Genomic DNA, 23920 nt, shown 5'->3' on the forward strand with positions numbered 1-23920 from the left:
TTTTCTTTTGGTTACGATTTGTGCATTGTACGGAGTGAAAAATGAAAACAACCATCTGCATTGGTGATACAATTAATTAGATAACATTACTATTTACCTAAAAAAATGTGCCTTTTTAATAAGAATAAGCAAAGTTGTACAGATCTTTAACTTTACATTATCAATAAAAATTGTTACGAAAACAATTTGCTAAGGTAGGAGACATCATTAGCTCTTTCACCTTAGCTTTTTTCGCATTCCAAAATTAATCTGACACTTACATAATAAAAGGGCAAATTGATTTAACTGGGCCACTTTTACAGACAATTTACTAAATAGGGTCTCCTCCTAAACTATTTACGAACGGGTCTATTTTTACATGCATCCCGCCATTTGTATTGGCGATAAAGCTAAGCCGTCACTCACATTAATGATATACCGGTTGACGTGAAGGGTGTTTCGCCAGCAGCATTGGCGAAACACTGCTGGTGTCAGAAAGAGCAGGCATGGTCTCGTTACCATGACTGGCGAAATAGCAACAAAGGAGGTCTCGCTAACATGAGTGGCGATTCCACATTTTTTTTTAATTTTTTTTCTTGTTCCGTGAAACAGTGAATGCAATGAAAGGGGCTGGTTTGATATCGTGTAATGCCAAAATGAAAAGTAACAATTTTTTAATCAAAGCAAGAAAGAATGACAAATGAAAGGACATAGCTTATTTCTAGGCGCCGCCAACAAAAGCACAGCAGCTAAATATGATTTTTTAAATTATTATTAGTATGTATATTATTATTAAAAATGATTTTTTAATAAAAATGATTTTTTATATAAGGATTCTAATTCATTTTATTAAATAATTTTCAGCTAAATATTTGTCAAACAATTTAATTATTTTCAGTTTATTAACTAATTATATATTTCATATTTGTTTAGTGAAAAAAATAGGAATTATTATAAATATTGAATTTAAAAATATCATAAAATGCACCAATAATCTAACTAATTATAAAATATAAGTATAAAAAAGTGTAAGAATCTAAATATTTTTTTAGTTTAGTTATTGAAAAAGGACTATAAACTCTAAAAAAATTTAGACCATAATTTAGATTTAATTATAATTTAAATTTATGGTGTATAATAAATTTATTAATTTTTATGAAAATTACTTCAAAAATTATATTAATAATATGAATGAAGAATGTTTTAAAAGTATTTTATAATGTCATGTGATTAAACTCTTAGATATTTCATGATTTAATTAAGTTTATGGTCGAATTGGTTATTTTTTAATGACATTTCTTGTAAAACTGATTTTTTAATAAAAAAGATTTTTTATATAAGGATTCTAATTCATTTTATTAAATAATTTTTTTTAATAATAATTTACATGTAATTACAATTAAAACGTGTAATTATTAGTAAAAAAAATCTGTTTTTGTATTCTCCTGGCAGTGTCTAAAGATATGCTTCGTCATTTCATTTGCCATTCTTTCTTTTTTGGATTAAAAAATTGTTAGCTTTTCATTTTGGCATCACAAGATATCAAATTAGCCCCTTCATTGCATTCACTGTTCCATGGAACAAGAAAAAAAATTAAGAAAAAAGTGGAATCGCCAGCCATGCTAGCGAGACCTCCTCTGCTGCTATTTCGCTAGCCATGGTAGCGAGACCATGCCTGCTCTTTCTGACACCAGCAATTGTTTCAACAATGTTGTTGGCGAAACACCCTCCACGTCAACCGGTATGTCGCTAATGCGAGTGACGGCTTAGCTTTATCGCCAATACAAATGGCGGGATGCATGTAAAAATAGACCTCGTTCATAAATAGTTTAGGAAGAGACCCTATTTGGTAAATTGTTTGTAAAAGTGACCCTCTTAGATCAATTTGTCTAATAAAAGTAAAAGTAGTATAATCAATCAATTTTCACAAAAAACAAAAGGAGAGAAGTAAAAGTAGTATAAAAAGATTGACTCACAACCACAACACATAATAGGTCTTGCAAATAATTGATGACAAAAAAAACTCATAAATAATGACCATAAACAGACATAACTATATAATAATGTGTAGTTCTAATTATATTTTTCACTTTTCAAAGTGATTTTATTTACTGTATATTTTGGTTGGAGGAAAATGAAAAAAAATAAATGATAAAAATAGTATGTGAATGATAAAGATGTCAAAATGAGCCAATCTAATCCAACCTAGCTTTGACCCACCAAAAAACATATTTGGTGGGGTTGGACATATTTTTAGATTGGATTAAAGATCTTAAATCAATCATTTTCATGGGTTGTGGGTAGGTTATGTGAGATTAGTTAGCCAAAAATATTATAGAAAACTAGGTGGTTAATAGGTTTACATACTATTGAGTCATTTTTAGTTATAAGTTTCAAAAATTATAAAAATAACATCCAATTTTTATTTTTAAAAATTGTTTTTTTATTTATAATTTCAAAATAATCTCATTTTAAAAGTTTATTCTTATTAAAGTTAGTTTGAGAGTATTTTGAGTGGTGATAACAATAACAATAACAATTATAATAAAGACAATGTTGGTGACAGTTTATATGTTAGAGTTGATAATGATGGCTGACAGCAATGTCAATGTCGGTGTTAGGTGTTAGTGACACTGCTAATAGTGTTACTCATGACAATGATGATAGTGAGGGTTATACCAATGCTAGTGTTAATGGTGGTGGTAATGTCATTCGTGATGGTAGTAGTATCAATGATGGTGATTACGACGTTGATAGCAATATTAATTGTGGTGATATAAGTGTAAACAATTATATTAATAGTTGGAAAGGTCATTCCCAAAATTAGGAAGAATGTGTTTAAAAATAATTAAACTAAAAACCAAAATTATAATTTTTTGAAAAATGAATGAAAAAATGTTTTGAAATTGAGTTAAAAACCATTTGAACTTTGTTTTATTGTAACTCCATTAATAACCCATGCCAAACAAATTAAATTTTCAAAGGTCTTTTACCATCTTAAATGTGTGTAACTTAATATCATGATTAACATTTAATGTCATAAAATGAAGTTAAAATTTAAATGTGTTTTTGTTCCTATTTTGTTTTTAATTTCTAAACAAAGAAATTATTAGGTCTTAATTTTATTATACTTCTCACCCGATAACATTTTTTGTTCTTATTATCAAATATCACAATTAAATAATTATGTGATAACCATGTGAGTTAGCACATGTGATTATCATGTGTGAAGGTTTTTTTAAACTATATTTTTAATCTCAATTTTTCAAAAAAAAAAAAAACTTTTAATATTGACAAATCTTAAACAATATTAGTCTCCATCTTTTTACCAAACTAACTTCTAGTCCCTCAACAAGTTTTTTTTACCAAACCAAGTTCCTCAACTAATATCCATCATTTTTTAGTTTATTTCATCAAATATTATAATTAAATGATGATATGATAATTACATTTGCAATCATTTGTTCACACATAGACTTATTAGTATTTTTTTTATTAATTAACTTATTAGTATGATAATTTTATTTTTTTTTGCAAGAAGATGTTTTGGTTTGAGACAATATACTCAAATTAACAATCCCATTAAATCATGATAAAAAAAAAATGAAATCAATAACCCACAATTAGAAACAACCAAAAGAATAGGCAAAATTACAAACCACTAAGCTCCCTGGCCAAAATCACAAGTACCAAAAAACAGCTCCAATTTTCAAACTCTCCAATCCCCAACACCACTTTTCAAACAAACGTTAAATCCTTCATTTTATTATTGTTTTATGAATCTTTTTGTTGCACGGGTATCATCACACACAAAGGGCAAAACCAAGGGGACAATAGTGGCAAAAGAGTGAGGCGATATAGATGAGTTCCAATGTTGCAAGAATTTTCAAGTAGGTTGTTGGTTTGTGTGTTTGAAATCTCTTTTTTCCGGCGGTTTTACAATGCAAAAAAAAAAAAAAAACCAGTAACACTTTAGAATCACTCAAGGAAGATATCTGTTAGCAGAGACCAGATTAAATATTAACGGAGGAAAAATATAGGCACCGTGGTCAATTTTTTGTTTGATAACCAAAAGTAAATATGGAATAAAACTTAGAGAAAAAACATATTTAACATTAATATAAAAAAAATACTCGTGGGATGCAGGAATACAAAACAGAGTATATAATTTTCTCTCTTTCAATACTTTTTGAAAATATCACGATTTTTCATTTTAATTCCTACAAATTTTTTATTCATTTTGAATCTTTACATTTAGTAAAATAATATAGTTTTAATCTCTCACCAGTGATTATTAGACATGATTTTATTTTATTTATAAATAATTCACATCATATAGTTTTATTAAATGTATAAATTTAAAAAAATAATTTTTTATAAGAAATAAAAAATGTAATATCTATCTATAATTTATAACTTATTATAAAAAATGTAATAATTCACATCATATTTCTTCTTAGCATTTTTATTCTCAATTATTATAAATTATAATAACATTTTAATTTAATTTTTAATAATAATAATAATAATATATTTCAAAACAAGTTACATCTAATTACAAAGATAATTCAAGTTGTTGAAGCAGAGTATTTATTTATTTTCCTTGTTTTTAATAGCTAAAATCAATTTAATCAAAATTGATCGATTTTGTGTCACTGACAGTTGACAAACTCGGACCTTTGACGATAACCCATGCGTCTACTTTGGGTTATCTGTCAATAATCGACACCATGGGCCTCAGATCATTATTGATCAAAGGTGACGAGCTTGGATACTTTCCAGCAAGGTTCTCTCTGCACCGTCAGATTTATGTGTAATTATTAATCAAAGGGCTGTAATGTTGCAGCTTGATGGCTAGGATGGAAAATTGGCTGCAGAGGATCCAAGTGCAACCACACTCTTAACTGAATCAGCACAAAACACCTCGTTGTTTTTGTCGTCTACCCCATTATTTTACTTTATCGAGGGACCGTTTGAACCTTTCCTTTTTTCTTCAGAAATTTTGTAACGCGAAATTTGTTTTAAAATGAGACGAGAAGCAAAGAAAGGAAAAAAAATAAAAAATAATAGTAATTAAAAAAAAAAGATTTTCCCAGAGCAACCAAACAGATCTAAATTCTCACTTCTCACTTTCCCTTTGCATTCTCCTCGAGACGAGGCATCACGCGATAACCATCAGAATGGTTCCGTTCCCGTCAGAGAACGGCGTTGAAGGAGACGACGAGAGAGAAGAGGAAGACGAAGAGGAAGAAGAAGAAGAGGAAGACGAAGAAGTGGTGGAAGATGAAGAAGACGAAGAGGAACCGAGGCTCAAGTACCAGAGAATGGGAGGTAGCATCCCTTCGCTGCTTGCGAGTGACGCGGCGTCGTGTATCGCCGTCGCGGAGCGCATGATCGCTCTCGGCACTCACGGCGGCACCGTTCACATCCTCGATTTTCTCGGGAATCAGGTCAGTCGACGTGTGTCATCTGTTTGTTGCGTAATTTGTCGCGGAGAGTCTCGCGATTACTGTGAATTTGAGCTGTTTTTGCTCGAATTGGAGCTGGTTATATTGAATTTACGGAACGGAATGATTCGTGTGATTGAGAACTTGTGTTTGTTGATGTTCTCCTCAGATGTATGCTAGGGATTGTGGATATCTTTTGGTTTATGTTGACACTGTGCGCTCTGAGATTTTGTGCAGTTGCTGTTGAGTGATTGAGAATCTCACAAATTTCTGTGAATTTTGAGCTGTTACTACTCTAGCTGGAGCTGGTTTGATCAAATTTACAGAACTTAATAATCCGTCTGATTGAGAACTTGTTTTTGTTGATATTCTCTTCAAATATATGCTAGGGATTATGGATATAATTTGGTTTATGTTGACACTGTGCTATTTGAGATTTCACGTAGCTGCTGTTGTGTGATTTAGAATCTCGCAGTTTCTGTGAGTTTGAACTGTTATTACTCAAATTGGAGCTGGCTCGATCAATTGTACAGAACAAAATAATTCGTGAAATTCGTTCTTTGATAGTCTCTTCAAATATGTATGCTAGGGGTTATGAATGTATTTGGTTTATGTTGACACTGCGCTTTGAAATTTTGTGTAGCTGCTGTTGTGTGATGGTCAATTGCTTGTGTGCTTGTGTTGTTTATAGGAATCTATTTCTAATTGAGTTACCTTGTTATAGGTTAAGGAATTCTCTGCACATGCTTCTGTTGTCAATGACCTTAGCTTTGACACAGAAGGTGAATATATTGGAAGCTGTTCTGATGATGGATCAGTTGTGATAAACAGTCTTTTCACTGATGAGAAATTGAAGTTTGAGTACCATCGGCCGATGAAGGCAGTTGCGTTGGATCCAGATTATGCAAGGAAAATGTCTAGGAGATTTGTTGCTGGTGGTTTGGCTGGTCATTTATATTTAAATTCAAAGAAATGGTTAGGATACCGTGATCAGGTTTGTAAGAATGTTTTATTACTTATCACATATGTTCTCAACAGTATCTTTTGTTTGTTAACGATAAAATTACCCCGCCCTACCCTCCCCAAAAGGTTTTGCACTCTGGTGAAGGTTCAATACATGCTGTGAAATGGAGAGCAAGTCTTGTTGCTTGGGTTAATGATGCAGGAGTGAAGGTTTATGATACTGCCAATGACCAGCGTATTACATTTATTGAAAAACCACGGGGGAGCCCACGCCCTGAGCTTTTGCTTCCTCACCTGGTTTGGCAGGTTAGTCAAATATCAATGCAGGCATGCTGTTGACTTATGCCATTCTATCATGCAGTGTCCACTGCTGTAATTGAAGGCTTGTTCTATAGCTTTAGAACTTTAACAGTGGCAAGAGCATTATTTCATTTATTCTGTATATCTCTTGATTAAACTGTGGAGCTTAATCTCTTTCCATCACTTGTAGGATGACAGCCTCTTAGTTATTGGCTGGGGAAAATCTGTCAAAATTGCTTCAATTAGGACAAATCACCAAAAAGCAGCCAATGGGTCATTCAGGCAAGTTCCTTTGACTGGTATGACCCAGGTGGATATTGTGGCATCTTTCCAAACCAGCTATTTCATTTCAGGACTTGCTCCCTTTGGTGATGCTTTGGTTGTTCTAGCATATATTCCTGGAGAAGAAGATGGAGATAAGGATTTTAGTAGCACCGCTCCTTTACGGCAGGTATTTATATTCCTTGCATATGATGAAATGAAATTCTTTAATTTTTCATGCTGACCTCCTATTATAGTGTAAATTCCCCCCTTTTCCCCCTTCCTTTATATGCTACAACTTGTTTTCTTGGTTCACTCTTCTGTCTTTTACTTTAGTAAAGGGAAATTCCTCCAAGCATCTTAATTTGAAGTAGTCACTTCCTGAGTTCCTGATCCATAATACTTAGACATGTTAGATATTTTATTTATTTATTGCTCCCTCCAGTCCTTTATATAAGAAACAAATGAGCCAATTCTTTTGGTCTTAATTATAACAAACATGGACCTATATTCAAGTGTATTAATTGTTAATTCTCTTTTATACCCTTAATTTATTATAAAATCTATTTATGAAATGCCCACTCATTTTCCATATAAGTGGATGCATTTATTAGACTATTAACAATATAAGCCACACTCATTTGTGGAAAAAAAATTATCCCTTGATACGTGCAATGTCATTAAATATGACCTCTATTGAAATCATTTAACTCTATGGGTATTTTTGGAATAAAATTTAAATTTATGATATTATTAATTAAAATAAATTAACTTGCCTACTTTTATTGGTCTGGATGAATTAGTTATTCGTTTTTTATATAAAGGACCAGAGGGAGTATTACATTTTTGTGAAGGATCAAAAAATGAATTAGATCATTTTGGATTATTTAGATGCTTCACAATGTTATATAACCAACAGTACCAGATTAGCATTATGCTACCCTCAAATTAGACATTTTCATATATATTACTCACAGGCATGTTGCATGCACATTATTTATTGCATGTTTGGTTTAGTTCAATTTATTTTGGAGAAACAATCATTTTTTCACCAGCTCCCGGAGAGAGCTTTTGGAAAAAGAAAGAAAAAAAAGATTACCTGAAAAATGCTATACCAAGCATGATCTTTATGTCTCATTCAAGTTATATACCATTATGATTTTTTCGAGGGTATTATTCCTTGTTGGGAGTCTAGAGAATAATTAACTCTAGCTGCATGATGTCAATTGCATTTAGATATGGCAGCAAAAAAATTTGAAGTATGCAACCAATGAAATTCATATTGTATTTGCCAAAATTAAAATGTATCTTGTGTATTATAAAGGGAAAGAGAGGCGAGGTAGTACATATTTAGTCCTTCTCGTAAAATTCAGAAATTTGACTTGTTCTGAATGTGAGTAAAATAATTTTGAACAGGGCAATGCACAAAGACCAGAAGTAAGAATAGTAACATGGAATAATGATGAGCTTTCTACAGATGCTCTTCCAGTACATGGGTTTGAGCATTACAGGGCGAAGGACTATTCTCTTGCTCATGCTCCCTTCTCAGGTTAACATATGGTTTGTGTTGTTTATGATGTTTTGAAGCATATTCAGCTATGTTGAATATGCTGTATTTGATCAGTGTGATATAAATACCTGCATGGTGGGGATTTAGATTTACAGTAGGAGACAAAGAATTGAAACATAAAATTGGTGACACATAGTATTTAGGAGATTGAGGGCGAGCCCTGGTGCAGCGGTAAAGTTGTGCCTTGGTGACTTGTTGGTCATGGGTTCGAATCCGGAAACAGCCTCTTTGCATATGCAAGGGTAAGGTTGCGTACAATATCCCTCCCCCATACCTTCGCATAGCGAAGAGTCTCTGGGCAATGGGGTACGAAGTTTTTTTATAGTATTTAGGAGATTCTGCACTCTCCCGTATTCTTCACTTTTTTCCTCACCCCTCCATTTTCTCATCTCTTTTCTTTTTTATATCCATACAGATCATTCCCCCTCCTGAATTCCCCTTGATTGCCTCAGTGGAAATCTATTACATTTACCATTGCCTCCTCAGGATCTTAATTTCCCTTGATTATGTCTCCTGAATCTTTTAAATCAACCATTCCCATTCCCTCTGTGAGAGACCTGGGTCCTCTGAGCTCCTTTCTAATATACACCTTAGTAATATATTATTTCTTGACATGTATTTTTTATGTATGGAATGGTCCTTCATAATATTGGTTTCATTCAAATGTAGGTAGCAGTTATGCTGGGGGTCAGTGGGCTGCAGGTGATGAACCACTTTACTATATTGTATCTCTGAAGGATGTAGTTATTGCCAAACCAAGGTTGATTTCAATTTCTTTATCTATTGTACTGTTCTAATTTTTTGGATGCATTATGTATGATTTATGGCCCTTTAAGTATTTTGAGGGGGTTGTTGATAAAACATGTTTTTAACAAATATTTAATGTGTGATGTTTCCTTTTGCTTATTATGCATTAAAAGATGGTATCTGTGGTTTTATTGAGAAACTGAGAGCATTTTCTTATTGATCAGAAATCATTAGGCAGTTACAAAGAGTTGTGTCATCTTTGTTATATAGAGAGACTAACGGTAAACTAACCTAACAGTTACTAACTAACTATAGTTAGTTAGTAGTTAGTTAGTAACTGTAACTAACTGACAGCTCACTGATAGTGTAAGGTTGGCATCTAACAGAAAACATTAAGAAAAAGACCTAGAGGAGTAAGATACTCTAATACTCCCCCGCAAGCTCATGGTGGGTAATTCTTAGCCGAAGTTGAGGAATCACAGACTGTGAGCTTGGTTCTATACAACTCAAAGTTGGTAGGAGACAGAGCCTTGGTAAGAAATCAACATATTGGTTGATAGCTGGAACATAAACCACTTGCAGCAGCTTGCTGAGCATTTTTTCCCCGACAAAGAACAAGTTCCACGTGTTTAGTCCTAGCATGAAGAACAGGATTACAAGCAAGAGAAGCAGTGCTCATGTTATCACTGTGAATAACAGGCATAGTGTGCTTGACTGCAAGTTCAGAAAGGAGAGATTGAAGCCAGGACACTTCAGCAGTCACCAAGGCAAGATTTCTATATTCTGCTTCAGTACTAGAACGAGCCACCACCGATTGCTTCTTAGACCACCAAGAGATCAGATTTGGTCCAAAGAAAACACAAGCACCTGATGTTGATCTTCTATCATTAGGATCAGATGCCTAGTCTGGATCACAAAAGGCTGTAATGGAGAAAGGAGCAGAAGCTGGTATGAGATGTAAGCCCCAAGAGAGAGTTCCTTTGAGATATCTGAGAATCAGTTTGACTGCAACCCAATGAGCCCCTCAAGAGGATGACTCATAAACTGACAAACCTTGTTAACAGAGAAACTTATCTCAGGTTATTGGGAAAAACCCAAGTCTCACATCGGCTAAAGATAAAGCCAAGATAGAGTATGTAAGTGAAGAACAATCCTCACCCCTTCATCTAGCTTTTGGGGTTGAGTTAAGCTTAAACTCACATTCTAAGATTCTAAGATGGTATCAAAGCATACCCAAGATTTATTCAAAGGGCCACCCATCATGTTATCCACACACTAAAGATAAAACCAAGATAGAGTATATAAGTGAAGGGCAACCTCACCCCTTGAACTAGCTTTTGGGATTAAGTTAGATCTAAACTCTCATTCTAAGATTCTAAAACAGGTGTAGTAATAGTAGCATATTGAAGAGCACCTACTACTGACCTATATACATTGAAGGATCAGTGAAAGGATAAGAACCTACTTTGGTTAGCTTGCAGCCAGTAACCATAGGTGAAGAGATAGGTTTGGCTTCAGACATATTAACTTTTGCCAAAAGATCTCTATTATATTTTCCTTGGGTGAGAATGAGAGACCCATCAGTTTGAGCTTTGACCTCAATACCAAGAAAATAGTCCAAACACCCCAGATCTTTGAGAGAGAGAACATTATTGAGCCTGGAAATAAGATTCTTTAGCAGTGTAGGATTGTTCCCTGTGATTATTATATCATCTACATATATCAGCATGCAAACAGTTGATAATTCTATAGAATAAACAAAGAGAGAGGGGTCACACTTGCTGGACTTAAAGTCAAACTTAAGAAGTTGTTCCTTTAACCTATCAAACCAAGCTCTAGGAGCTTGTTTAAGACCATAAATTGCCTTGTGAAGCTTGCAGACCAGTGATTTGTTTGAGGTAACAAATCCGGGAGGCTGTTGCATGTAGACCTCTTCCTCTAAGATGCCATTAAGGAAGGCATTGTTCACATCCAACTGCTGTATTGGCCAGTTATTAGTGACAGCAAGAGTAAGAAGAAGTTTCAGTGATAGGCTTGATAACTGGTGAGAATGTTTCTGTATAATCAGTACCAAACTGCTGATGAAAGCCTTTTGCCACTAGTCTAGCTTTGTACTTATTTACAGTACCATCATAATTTTCTTTGACCCGAAACACCCACTTGCAACCAATAGGATTACTATCAAGGCTCCATGTATTGTTTTTAATCAAGGCATCATACTCAGTTTGCATAGCAGCCAACCATGTAGTATCGCTAAGGCTTGTTTAGTAGATTTGGGTTCCAAATGAGTCAAAAGAAGGGTGGGGTAAATTCTGTGTTGAACAATACCAGACTTGGACTTGGTCTGCATGGGATGGACATTTTGAGGTAAAGGCTGTGGAGATGGAGAAAGAGACTGAACAGGATGTTCAATTGATGGACTGGGAGATAGAACTAGTGACAGATAGAGATATGTTGCGAGAATGAGTAATAGGTGAGGATTAGTATTGGGTTGTGGAGTGGAAACTTGAGAGTTATTGGGAGAGGGGATGTAAGATCTAGAAGTTGAAGCAATTGGTATTGAGGCTGAAGGCAAGGTTGGTTGATGTAAAGAATGGGATGAAGAGGATGAAGGAAAAAGTGCATGATAAGGAAATCTTGACTCATTGACCACCACGTCTTTTGATATGTAAATTCTGCCTTCAGAGGAAAGACATTTATAGCCTTTGTACGTAGGAGAATAGTCTAGAAAAAGACATTCTTGAGACCTGAATTGGAGTTTGTTTTTGTTGTATGGCCTTAGAAGAGGAAAACATGCACAACCAAAAACTGAGAAATTGGTAGTCAGGTTTGAGTTTAAACAATTTTTCATAGAGAATCTCAAATTTAATAGATGAACTAGGAAGTCTATTAATGAGATAGACACTAGTTAGAAAAGCATGATCCCAATCAGAAAAAAGAAGAGATGCTTGAGCCAATAGAGTTAAACCTAATTCCACTATGTGCCTATGCTTTCTCTCCACAACACCATTTTGATGATGAGTGTGAGGACAAATAACTCTATGAAGGATTCCTAACTGTTGAAGAAAAACAGTGAAAGGTCTGTATTCTCCCCCCTAATCAGTTTGAACAGATTTGACAGGAAAACTAAATTGCTTTTCTGCCTTGACTCTAAATTGTTTGAAGACATTTAGAGTTTCAGATTTGTTTCTTAGTAGAAAAATCCAAGTACATCTGGTACTTGAGATTTGAAATCTGTGTGTATATACTCACACACTCAATCTGATCTTTCATTACACATTATTACATATATATATAAGGTACAAAGAGAGGGAGACAGCTGTCTACACCTACACCAGCTGTCTACATACAGCTGTCTACACAATATAATACTTTAACACTGGTAAAGGCATCTACAAAGGTGACATAGTAGTAGCTATAACCCGGGGAAGAAACAAAGGAAGCAGGACCCCACAAGTCACTGAAAATTAGCTTAAGGGGCTGAGAATAAGAAGTAGAAGATAAAGGAGAGTGCAGGCTATGTGCTTTACCAAGACAACATGAACAACAAAAATCAAGCTCATTTTTATTCATTAATGGAATTTTACAAAGTTGCATTACAAGCTTTTGAGTGGCAGCACTTGGATGCCCTAATCTAGAGTGCCAAGTGCTAGCTGTAACAGAATTTACAACAGAAGCAGATTTTACAAAAGATTGCTGTAAAACAGATTGGGAAATAGCATCCCTAAATGAGCTTGAAGGTAAAGCACTTGAAGAAGGCAGCATATGAGGGAATTTGTACTATCTATCAGACCCTAGATGTCCTTTGAGAAGAATATCATTGGAGCCCTGAGATTTAACCAAACAAACATTAGGATGAAATTCAAAATAAACTGAATTATCCTTTGCAAATTGACTGATACTTAGTAAATTTTTAGAGATAGTGGGAACATGTAAAAGTTTGCTGAGCAAGAGATTAGTGGTGTTATTGGTAGGAGAAATAAAAGTTGAAGAACCAATAGAACGAATGGGCAAACCTTGACCATTGCCTATGATGACTTGGTCAGGACCTTCAAAGGGAGCACATTGCTGGATATTTTCAACATTGGAGGTCACATGATGTGAAGCTCCTGAATCAGGATACCAATTACTGGATTGAGCTGCAGTGGAACCAATAGTCATGGCTTGTGGATTATGAGAGGATATAGGATTGATAGGTTGCATTTGCTGCTGCATAGGATTAGAGGATGACATTTGCTGAGGCATTGAGGCTTGGGAAGAATTGCCCCAAAAGGTTTGAAGAGGCTGCTGCGTAGATTGCTGCACAAATTGTGTAGAAGGTTGCATTTGCTGAGTCATAGGTGTCAGCATAATCTCAGGGGAAACACCAAAAGCTGATGAACTAGTCATCATTGGTGGAGAAAAAATGTAGGGTGATGTAAATTGTGGGGGTGCACCAAAAGCAGCAGGAGGATGTGGCTGTGGCATGCACATTGGATTATGAAACACCAAAGGGAGATGATGGCTTGTACCAACAGTTCGCAGCATCATGATCAAATTTTTGGCAGATGTAGCTCTGAATATTGCTACGTCCACGGCCTCCTCGACCAACAAAGCGACCCCCACAACTGCCATGGCCAGCACGACTGCCACGGCCACCATTAAAATTTTGATACTGATTTTGATTAGTTTAGAAGTTATTCTGACCAACAGATTGTTGCTGATTATTGTTTGTTGCACAAAATTAGCTTGAGGTGCAGTTGAGCTAGAAGTAGAGCTTACAGTAGAAGTTGAAGCAACATTAACAGAGACTACAACCTTTTTCCTAAATTTATCAATACAAGCTTCATGACCAAGAACAGTTTGAATTTCATCAATGGTTGGAGATTCAGAACAATTATTGATGTATGAGAGAAAAGACGCATAGTTCTTTTATTTTGTAATAGTACCTCTGGTACTTTTTATTCAATATATATATATTTATCTTTGCAGACCAAAAAAAAAAAAATGTCAACATGTTCTTTAATAGTAATAGGATCACCAATGGCAGTGAGAGAATCAACCAAATTCTGAATTTTAGAAAGATAATCAGATATAGTGCGTTCTTCAAGATTAAGTTGATGCAGTTCTGTGCGAAGTTACCTCACCTTCGCATGCATATGAGCATGAAAATGGTTATGAATCTTATCCCGAAGTAACCATGAAGTGATGCAGCCGATAAATTTGTGAACCATGGTAGCATAAATGGTGGATTGAAACCATGAGAGCAACAATTGGTCCTGTTGCTCCTAGGCGTGATAGGCTTTAGTGACACGACCAACATCACGATCTGCAATTGTCGCAAACCTCTCTAGAATCTGCAGATCCTGAATAAAGTGATGCAGATTGTGTCCTCGAATCACAGGTTCCACTTGTAATTTCTAGAAGAGGTAGTTCACTCCATCAAGCTTTTTATTAATGGAGTGATTGAAGTTCGTTTGCACCAAAGGAGGTTGAATCGGCAGCATGAGTCCGCCGTTTGGCGGAGGATCACCACCGCCATCACTGGCAGTAATAGGAGTAGACATCACAACAGAGCAATCGAAGAGCAAACAAAACATGATTGAAGAACCAATCAACAGCGATTGAAGATCGAAAAAGAAAGAACAACTTAGAGATCAAAGATCGAAAAGGAAACTAAGAAGAAAAACTTGAAAACTTTTGTTGTAGATCACAACCTAAGCTCTGTGATACCATCTTAGAATGTGGGTTTGAGCATAACTCAACTCCAAAAGTTAGCTCATGGGATTAGGGTTGCCCCCTACTTATATATTCTATCTTTGCCTTATCTCTAGCCAATGTGGAACTTGAGTTTTTCCCAATAAGTTTAAATGATTTATCATTTTTTTTTCTGGGAAGGGGGGATTTAGTAAGGAAAAGAAATCATATGAAAAAAGTTGTCTTTGTATTTTTCTACATTGATCAAAATTACATGAGTTTATATAGGCAGAGAGGGCTAGGTGAGGTCCTAACCACCTTGATTATGAAATAAATATAAAGATAGGGAGAAAATAAAGGAGAATAAGATCAAATCAGATTTGAATAATTTCTAGGATAAATTTGATATAAGAATACATATAACCCTCAACAGTCTTAAACCTTATCATATCCACATAGCATGAAGGTATAGTTTTATGTTTGTTTGTATTTTCTAAGATAAGATATGATGTGCCCTTGAATTGCCAGCTGACTGTTTGGTATGGAAGAATGTACTAATGCAGACTGCAGTGACGTGATTTGGGTGATCATTGTTGTCCAGTTCATTGGTGGTTGTGTTACACCGAATATTTCCTACATTGTAGTCTGAGGAACTTACTTTATTACTCCTTTTAGTAAAAAGAAATATATTGATGTCTCATAGTGCCTGCAAAAAATGCACAATCCTCTCATCTATGTGTGAGATCCTTCATCCTTCTACATTTTTTATTGGAAATATAACTCCCCCTCCCCCTAATTGCCCCTTCAATGCATGCTGTTGTGGTCACAAGGAACTAGATCATTTAAATAATAAAAAATTGGAGTCTGAAATTGCTTTCTCAAAAACTTTGCTGAATTTTTTTGATACATTTAAAATGTCATGTTGATGTTCTAAGTTTTTCGACAGATTTGAAAAAATTACATTAGATATTTTAGAAAAATTGATGTGTTTTAATAATCAGGGATACTGAAGATCATATTGCATGGCTTCTTCAGCACGGGTGGCATGAAAAAGCTTTGGCTGTGGTTGAATCTGGCCAGGGACGGAGTGAACTACTTGATGAGGTATTTAAGTTTATCCTAATTCAATCTAATTTCTAATGATTTTATGCTTATTGGAATTAGATGTGTAAAATTACAGAATAAATGGTACTTGTGTAGCATATAATTGGAATGAGGGTATGCATGTACGCACATAGAGGCACTTTTTTATGTTGATTGTATGTACGTGAAAGCTCCTCAACTATTTTGTTTCTCAAGAAATCTTTTAATTTGTTGTCATTTATTTTGCTATCAATAAGACTGTATATAGACGCTCAAGATGCAAGCTCAAAGAAACATGAAATGAAACTTATAGTAGTTTCCTATATAGTGAATTGTAATTGGTACTTATTAGGTTTGTTTTGGTTTAGTTATTTGCAAGTCTTGACTCTCAACTCTTGAGGATACCTTAACCGCTCCCAGTCTCCCTTATTGTACTTCTCTTCTCTTTAATATTAATTATTTTTTACACAAAAAATTACTCTGTGTAAGATGTATTTTGTGTGTGTATATATGATTTGTTTCCTTCTAGGTGAATTTTTCCATTTGAGTAATGAGAAGTTTTTCAATTTGCCCACTATCTTTGCAGGTGGGATCTAGGTACCTTGATCATTTGATTGTGGAAAGAAAATACAGGGAAGCAGCATCTTTGTGTCCCAAGTTGCTTCGAGGATCAGCTTCAGCATGGGAGAGGTATGGCATGCCATTATTTATTAGTCTGTTAATGAGTTCTGATTTGTAAATGGGTGTTCAGTGGACTGCTTTCAACAGATGGGTTTTCCACTTTGCACATCTTCGTCAGCTCCCTGTTTTAGTTCCTTACATGCCTACAGAAAACCCCAGACTACGTGATACTGCTTACGAGGTTAGCTAAAACAAAGTTTTCTCTGTCACAATTATGTGTTTGTGTAGTATCTGTAATGAACTGACTTGGGATAAAAAATCTTTTATGCTGCTTTTGGTTCTACAGGTTGCTCTTGTTGCATTGGCTACAAATCCTTCTTTTCATAAGGATCTCTTGTCCACTGTAAAATCCTGGCCATCTGTAATTTATTCTGCTTTACCTGTAATTTCAGCCATTGAACCTCAGCTAAATACTTCATCCATGACTGATTCACTTAAGGAGGTTAGTCTGATTAATTATTCTTGCATTTTGATTCTTTTAACCATCTCTTTACATTAACGTGTTCTTATTCTGTGCTAGGCATTAGCAGAGTTGTATGTAATCGATGGGCAATTTGAGAAAGCCTTCTTGTTGTATGCTGATGTAAGTGTTCGAAGAATTTTTTCTTAAATGCAGGCAGCAACAACATCAATTAAATGTCATACGCATGCTGTGTACTAGAATCTGTTGTCTATTTGTTTTAACTGCTAATTCACTCTCCTTTTTTTTTTGGTTGAAATTTTCAGCTTTTGAAGCCAGAAGTATTTGATTTTATTGATAAACATAACCTACACGATGCTATTCGTGGAAAGGTATAATTATGCTTTGTAGAAGTTAAATTAATCTTGGAATTGTGTGTTTTTTATATAGCTCTGCGGTGTTACATGATGTGCAAATTCATGTTTCATATATCTGTTGGCGTTCTATTTTAACCACCTGAATAGTTTTCTTTACAAGCTTCAATGTAGTATATTAGGATCTGGTTGTCCATGTTTGCCATATCTGATATCTCCTTCATAATGCATACAAGATGGATGAATTAACAAAGTACCATATCAGATTTGCAGAATTGGTTGATTAAGATTTGAACATTCTCTGACTTGTTTACAGAGGAGAAAAGTTGTTGGATTTTCTTTTTTAAGTAGTATATGAGCTCAATTCTGTTTCTACCTGTTTTCATTTCTTTATATATGATATCATTGGACTCTTATTTGTTTAATCTCTACCTGTTCAGGTTGTCCAACTAATGAGGCTAGATTGCAAGCGCGCTGTTCCTTTGTTAATCCAGAATAGGGACTTAATAAGTCCACCTGAAGTTGTGAATCAACTTCTAAATGCAGATGATAAGAGTGATTGTAGATATTTTTTACATTTATATCTCCACTCATTATTTGAAGTAAATCCTCATGCTGGGAAAGACTTCCATGATATGCAGGTAGGTTTTATTTCTTTCATTTAACCTTTACAAGCTTCCTTCGCTTTTGAATCTAAGGTGTAAATCTGTATTTACAATTATAATTGATGAAAGCCATGTGTGTGCCACTTTGAGATACTCAGAGCCATTACTGTCTTTGTTTTTCTTTTAGAAAATAAAGAAACCTCATTAAGTGACTACTCTTGTCTAATTGATTATGGTCCAAGACAAAGCTACATGAAACAATTTACAAGGAAATGTAAGATCCAATGCTTAGCTAAATACATAGATATTTAATCATGTGCACATTACTCTGCAGCCTTGCACTTTGAAATATTTTGAATAAAAGCCTTCATTTTTGTTTATGACCTCATCCTACATCGACAAATTTTATAAATTATATAAGCTTCATTAGGCACTTTATATTTCAGGTTAGATGAGACAAATGTTACATCACACATTTTTAAATGTGTATTTGTTCCAAAGTTTATCTAGTATCTTGTCAATAGATAACTCTCTGAAGGTTAAGCTATTAAGTGAATACACAAGAATAGTAATATATCTGTAACACACCAACACATCCCCTCATGCTAGAGCCCTTTGGGTGGACAATGGAATGGAACACTTTTTGTGCTGAAGTTTAACATTTTATTAAATTATTTGGAGATATTTTATGTTGAGGCTTTGAGGGTGAGCTTTGGTGCAACGGTAAGGTTGCGGCCATGTGATTTGGAGATCATGTTTTCAAATTTTGAAAGCAGTGTCTCTGCTTGCAGACGAAAGATTCCATATGTACCCTCCCCAGACCACAGTTGGTGGAGCCTTGTGCACTAGGTTGCCTTCTTTATTAGGAGAATCTTTATGTATGTCAATTGAAAATTATTACATAACTGGTCCCAAGCCCTAATAAAAAAGAAAAGGTTTGTGTTATGCAATTGACAATCAACACAAAATTTTGACAAATCTGTATGACTCGATAGAGACGATATGATTGTGTTAATGCTAGGTTTATCATAAAGCACATAGGTGTTTGATCCATGTAACCAATCCACTCAGTGGAAAAAGACTTTAGTAGGTTTTGCTGCTGTATTAGTTTATTAGGAAAATGGGGGTAACAAGGATCAAATCTGCGAGTGCGACCACTTAAGCTATTAGGTGAAAAAACACGTGAATGGTTTTATATGTTTATTATCATGTCAAGTGTTAAAACAATAATTTTTTTTATCAAGACAAATTTTGATCGACATTGAAAAGCCTAACTGAAATTTCATAACTAAAAGACTCTGCGCTACCAGAAATCCAGTGCCTATACATTTATTCACATGCAATCATGGATGTTGTGGATTTTCTCTCGCCTTGAGTTTGGTCATGTGTGGTTGAATCCTTAGTTTAGGACACATTGTTTTACTGCTCTAACATCAAACTGTCCTATCTTCTTTACATAAGAAAGGATATATTTGAACAGAATCAGCATCTCTAATTGTTGTGCAACAAAGAGTGTGTACCCTGGAACTAGAATCTTTAGGTAATTGTGGGGTATTCTGATTCAACCTAGGTTTACTAATTTGTAATTGCTAGCTATTATTTCAATTGCAAATATGTGCTTGCAATCTTTAAATACTCTAAGGCAATGACCCGTTTGCCCTACTTTTGTTATGCATTTCTTTCTGGTATTCCGGCTGCAGCATTTGAGTCTTTTAATGCTAATAGCATATTAATGCTGATTGCTGAGTCTCTACTACTCTACTCTTCTCACATGTTTTTTTCCTGGTTGCCATGATATCTGCCCTCTGTTGCTAAACATGAATAATAATGGCTTGTAAATGAGATTAAATGATTTTTTCTGGCACTTAATATAATTTGTTTTTGGTCTAATGTGCTTAGGTAGAACTCTATGCGGACTATGATCCAAAGATGCTGCTACCTTTTCTCCGTAGCAGTCAACACTACACCCTTGAGAAGGTGATGAACCAATTACAAACTTTGACAGTTATATGTAGTTATTTACAACATGCTTGTGAGTCAAATTCTCATAGTTGTTTTTCAGGCTTACGAAATTTGCATTAAAAGAGACCTATTGAGGGAGCAAGTCTTCATCCTAGGAAGGATGGGAAACTCGAAACAAGCCCTAGCTGTTATTATAAACAAATTGGGGGATATAGAGGAGGTACATTATTTTTTTTCAATTGAATTGGTTTTTGGTTTCAACAAACATCTAACTTGTGAATGAGAACTCTGGTGATTTTAAGTTTGAAGCGGTCATAATTTTTTGCAGGCCGTAGAGTTTGTCACCATGCAGCATGATGATGAACTTTGGGAAGAATTAATCAAGCAATGCCTTCACAAACCTGAAATGGTATAATCATAATAAATAAATTTTTTTGACGGATGAATGTGAAATCAATGTGTTAGAATAAAATGCTTTACTGCACATATATGATGTGTTAGATTTAAGCTTGTGTATAGTGAGTAGGATTAGTTATTACTCGTTAACCATGTAAAGATTAGCTCCTTTTTGTATTTATTATATAGTTTTTAATATAAAAAAGATAACCTAATGCGAGAAAAAAAAATTATGGACATATTTTTGTTTATTTGTATTCAAAAGTTGTAAACCTTCTACACTAAAATTTATTTTTATTGATCTAATTTTTACAACTGTGTTTTAGAAACCGAAAAAAGAAGAGAGAAATAACTGGCCCGGTATTCTATTATTTTGCATACCTGCTCTTTCTCAAGCTGTTTTTAACTTGATACTTGTAATTAACAGGTGGGCATATTATTGGAGCACACAGTTGGAAATCTTGATCCCCTTTACATTGTAAATAAGGTTCCTAATGGGTTGGAAATCCCTCGGTAAGTAAATAAATGTGATTTAACAGAATGTGAATATTATCGAATCATAGATTGCATTTGAAAAAATTATTAGTATTTGAGCTGACCTTAAGTTCCAGAGATATATTGGGTAAGCATTATTTTCACCAATTCTAATTTCTCTACCTGCTTTTCTACAGGCTCCGGGATCGGCTGGTTAAGATTATCACCGACTACAGGACTGAAACATCGCTCAGACATGGATGCAATGATATCATTAAGGTGTTTCCTCTTCCCCCTTCCCTCTGGCTCTTCCTTAGGAGGCCAAATTCTTGAATCTCATTAATTTGGTACTGCAAAATATCCCACTGACTTGCTGTCATTGAAATAGGCGGACTGTGTCAATCTTTTAATTAAGTATTACAAAGAGGCAAGGCATGGGATTTCTTTAGGTAATGAAGATGAGCCGCGGGTTAAAATGAGTGATACTCGTGCTTCTCAGGTATTTGACAAATCTCCAAGTCTGAGAACTGTGGAGTTGAAGTCAAAGACTAGGGGAGGTGGAAGATGTTGTATATGTTTCGATCCATTTTCTATACAGAATGTATCGGTCATTGTTTTCTTTTGCTGTCATGGTTATCACACAACTTGTCTCATGGATTCGTCTTACACTAGTAGTAACCAGAAAGAGGTCCAAGCCACGTCCCTAGAGGCGGAAACGTATGATGGTTACAATGGTTATGAGGAAGATGCTAGTGAGGATGATGAAGAAGCCAAGTCTGGTGGTCCTCGTATGCGTTGTATATTGTGTACTACTGCTGGCTAGTTGAGTGTGTTTTTTGTATGTGTCCACAGTTGTGTTTGCATGGTTAATGTTTTAGTTCAAAGTTCCATGCACAACGAGCATGTGTGGTTTCCTTTGTTGTCAATTTTTTTTTATCAAAATAATCATATGCGCCCCTATTTTTTTTACGTTGTCTTGATGGCTTCCGCATATTCTCATTTAAAATCGAGTAATCAAGCCTTATCCCTTCCACTTGAAATGCCAGGTTCCTTTCTGATAAATGATGAAAAAACGACTAGCTGCTTGAGAGAATTTTTCACTTCTCTTGTAGTATGTACCTTTTTAAAATTAAATCGTATCATTTGGCATGTATCCTTTTTATTTTAAAAAAGTTGCAAAAAAATATAAGAAAAATTGTGAGAATCAAGGGTGGATAATGCTAAAGGAATGGTTGAGAGGGGAGACCTCCATTTGATTTCAAACTGGCAATTGTTTATAAAGCTAAACAAAAATCTGACGATCGTGATAAATTAAAATTTTTTGAAGTGGCAAATAGAAAGGCTGAGTTCGCCAAATATATTATATATCTTCTTGTCTGCCACACAATTCCTGCAGTGCAGTTGATTCGGTTCAACATTACAAAATTGGACCAGCCATTAGCCAGTCCTTTCTGCACTTCCTCCACCATTTTCGGTAAGAGGATGGGACGTAGAACGATCAAGCATTAATTTTGAGGTGAACACCTTTCAGATGTAGGACTGGACACCATTAGTCACTGACAGCACCCCCACATATGACATACCACACCTCAGCCATGAACAAGCTAATGATCCATCATGATTCTTGAGAACCCCTCTAGTTAATATAAGGATGCTTAATAACAAGTTTCAGATAGTTCACAATTATCATTTTATTGCGTGACAAATGAAAACATGCGTTATTTCTACTTAACTCTAGTTACGAAGTATTAAAATATTGTTAGTAAATTTTAAATCATTGAATTTGAGGGAAAGGAATGTAGTTATTGATCGTAAATAGTAATATTGTTATCAATAAAAGTTGATAAGAGTGGTAGGACTTGTGTCTCTTAAACAAGTGATTCATGATTTAAATTCTTGTTGGCTTTTAGGTATAAAATAAATTGTATTAAGAGAAAAAATATTTATCTTAGCAAAAATTTGTCAAACTGAAATAACTTTATACTAATATCATGAATAAATTTGATATTAATGATATGTAAAAAATTGAACTCTAAAATTATACATTTTCATAAATTAAATTAAAATATTTTATTATATTTAACTGTCTCTTTGCCCGCTAATGCATAACCTGATTTGTGATAAAATCATGTCACTTGATTGATTCTCCTTATTCTTAATTAAATGTTGGGGAAGTTATATCATTCACTCTTTCTAGTAGAATTATGTGTCTTTCTTGTGACAATTTGGATTTCCACATTCAATCAAATTAATATTAATTTTTTGATAATTTATTCATCAAAGCATTTTTTTATTTTCTTTAATTTTCCTTAAAATCATTCAATCAAAATACAAAACAACCAGAACCGAATGTCAATATAATTCTGCTCTATTAACAAGTGTTACTCCCACAGGGTCTGAATGATTTTATTATTATTTTTGCATTCAATAACTGTAAGCCATTTTCTTTACAATATATATACACTAATAATAAACCAAATATTCCTATTTGGTGTACACATCTCACTAGATTATTTTACGCTTTGTCAGTTTTTAATTTTTTTTTTACTTCTCTCCTAATAATTATCCACTACTCTTTTTTTAATTCTATTTTTTTTTCTTTTTCTTTTTCTCTCAGGTTATTTTTCTTTCTTTCCACAGGGTCTGAATTATTTTTAAGAATTAACAATATAGTTAAACCAAATATTTATTCTTACATAACTTATTATACAATTATTTTTGAAAAAAAATATGTACAATTCCTTAAAGTGGTTTTGGAATTATATTTTAATTAAAATTGAAACTTCATTTGATAACATGCACAATAAAAATCAGCATTAAATATTAGTGTTAATTAGCAAAATGAAATTCTAATTTTAATTAGAAAGTAATATATAAATAATTGTACTTACTTTTCATTTTTTAAAATTAATAAAAAAGACAAAATGTATATGAAATCCAAACAAGCATGAAGCCAATTAACTCATTTGATGGATGGGGGAGATGGCAAAAGATAAATACAA

At 34.1% G+C, this 23920-nt stretch overlaps 1 protein-coding gene across 1 annotated transcript; it reads left to right on the forward strand.

Moving 5' to 3' along the window:
* Nucleotides 1-5023: 5023 nt before the first annotated feature.
* Nucleotides 5024-21887, forward strand: LOC100804711 (vacuolar protein sorting-associated protein 41 homolog). The gene is made up of 19 exons (XM_003540729.5): nt 5024-5429; nt 6151-6420; nt 6516-6695; nt 6880-7140; nt 8367-8499; nt 9190-9280; nt 15945-16047; nt 16613-16716; nt 16795-16888; nt 16994-17149; nt 17228-17290; nt 17434-17499; nt 17922-18122; nt 19986-20063; nt 20149-20268; nt 20377-20457; nt 20872-20957; nt 21116-21197; nt 21307-21887. The coding sequence occupies exons 1-19, from the start codon at nt 5160-5162 to the stop codon at nt 21739-21741; spliced, it is 2874 nt and encodes a 957-aa protein (XP_003540777.1). The 5' UTR covers nt 5024-5159; the 3' UTR covers nt 21742-21887.
* The last annotated feature ends 2033 nt before the right edge of the window (nt 21888-23920 follow it).

Source organism: Glycine max, chromosome 12 (genome assembly GCF_000004515.6).
Source record: "Glycine max cultivar Williams 82 chromosome 12, Glycine_max_v4.0, whole genome shotgun sequence".
NCBI lineage: Eukaryota > Viridiplantae > Streptophyta > Magnoliopsida > Fabales > Fabaceae > Glycine > Glycine max.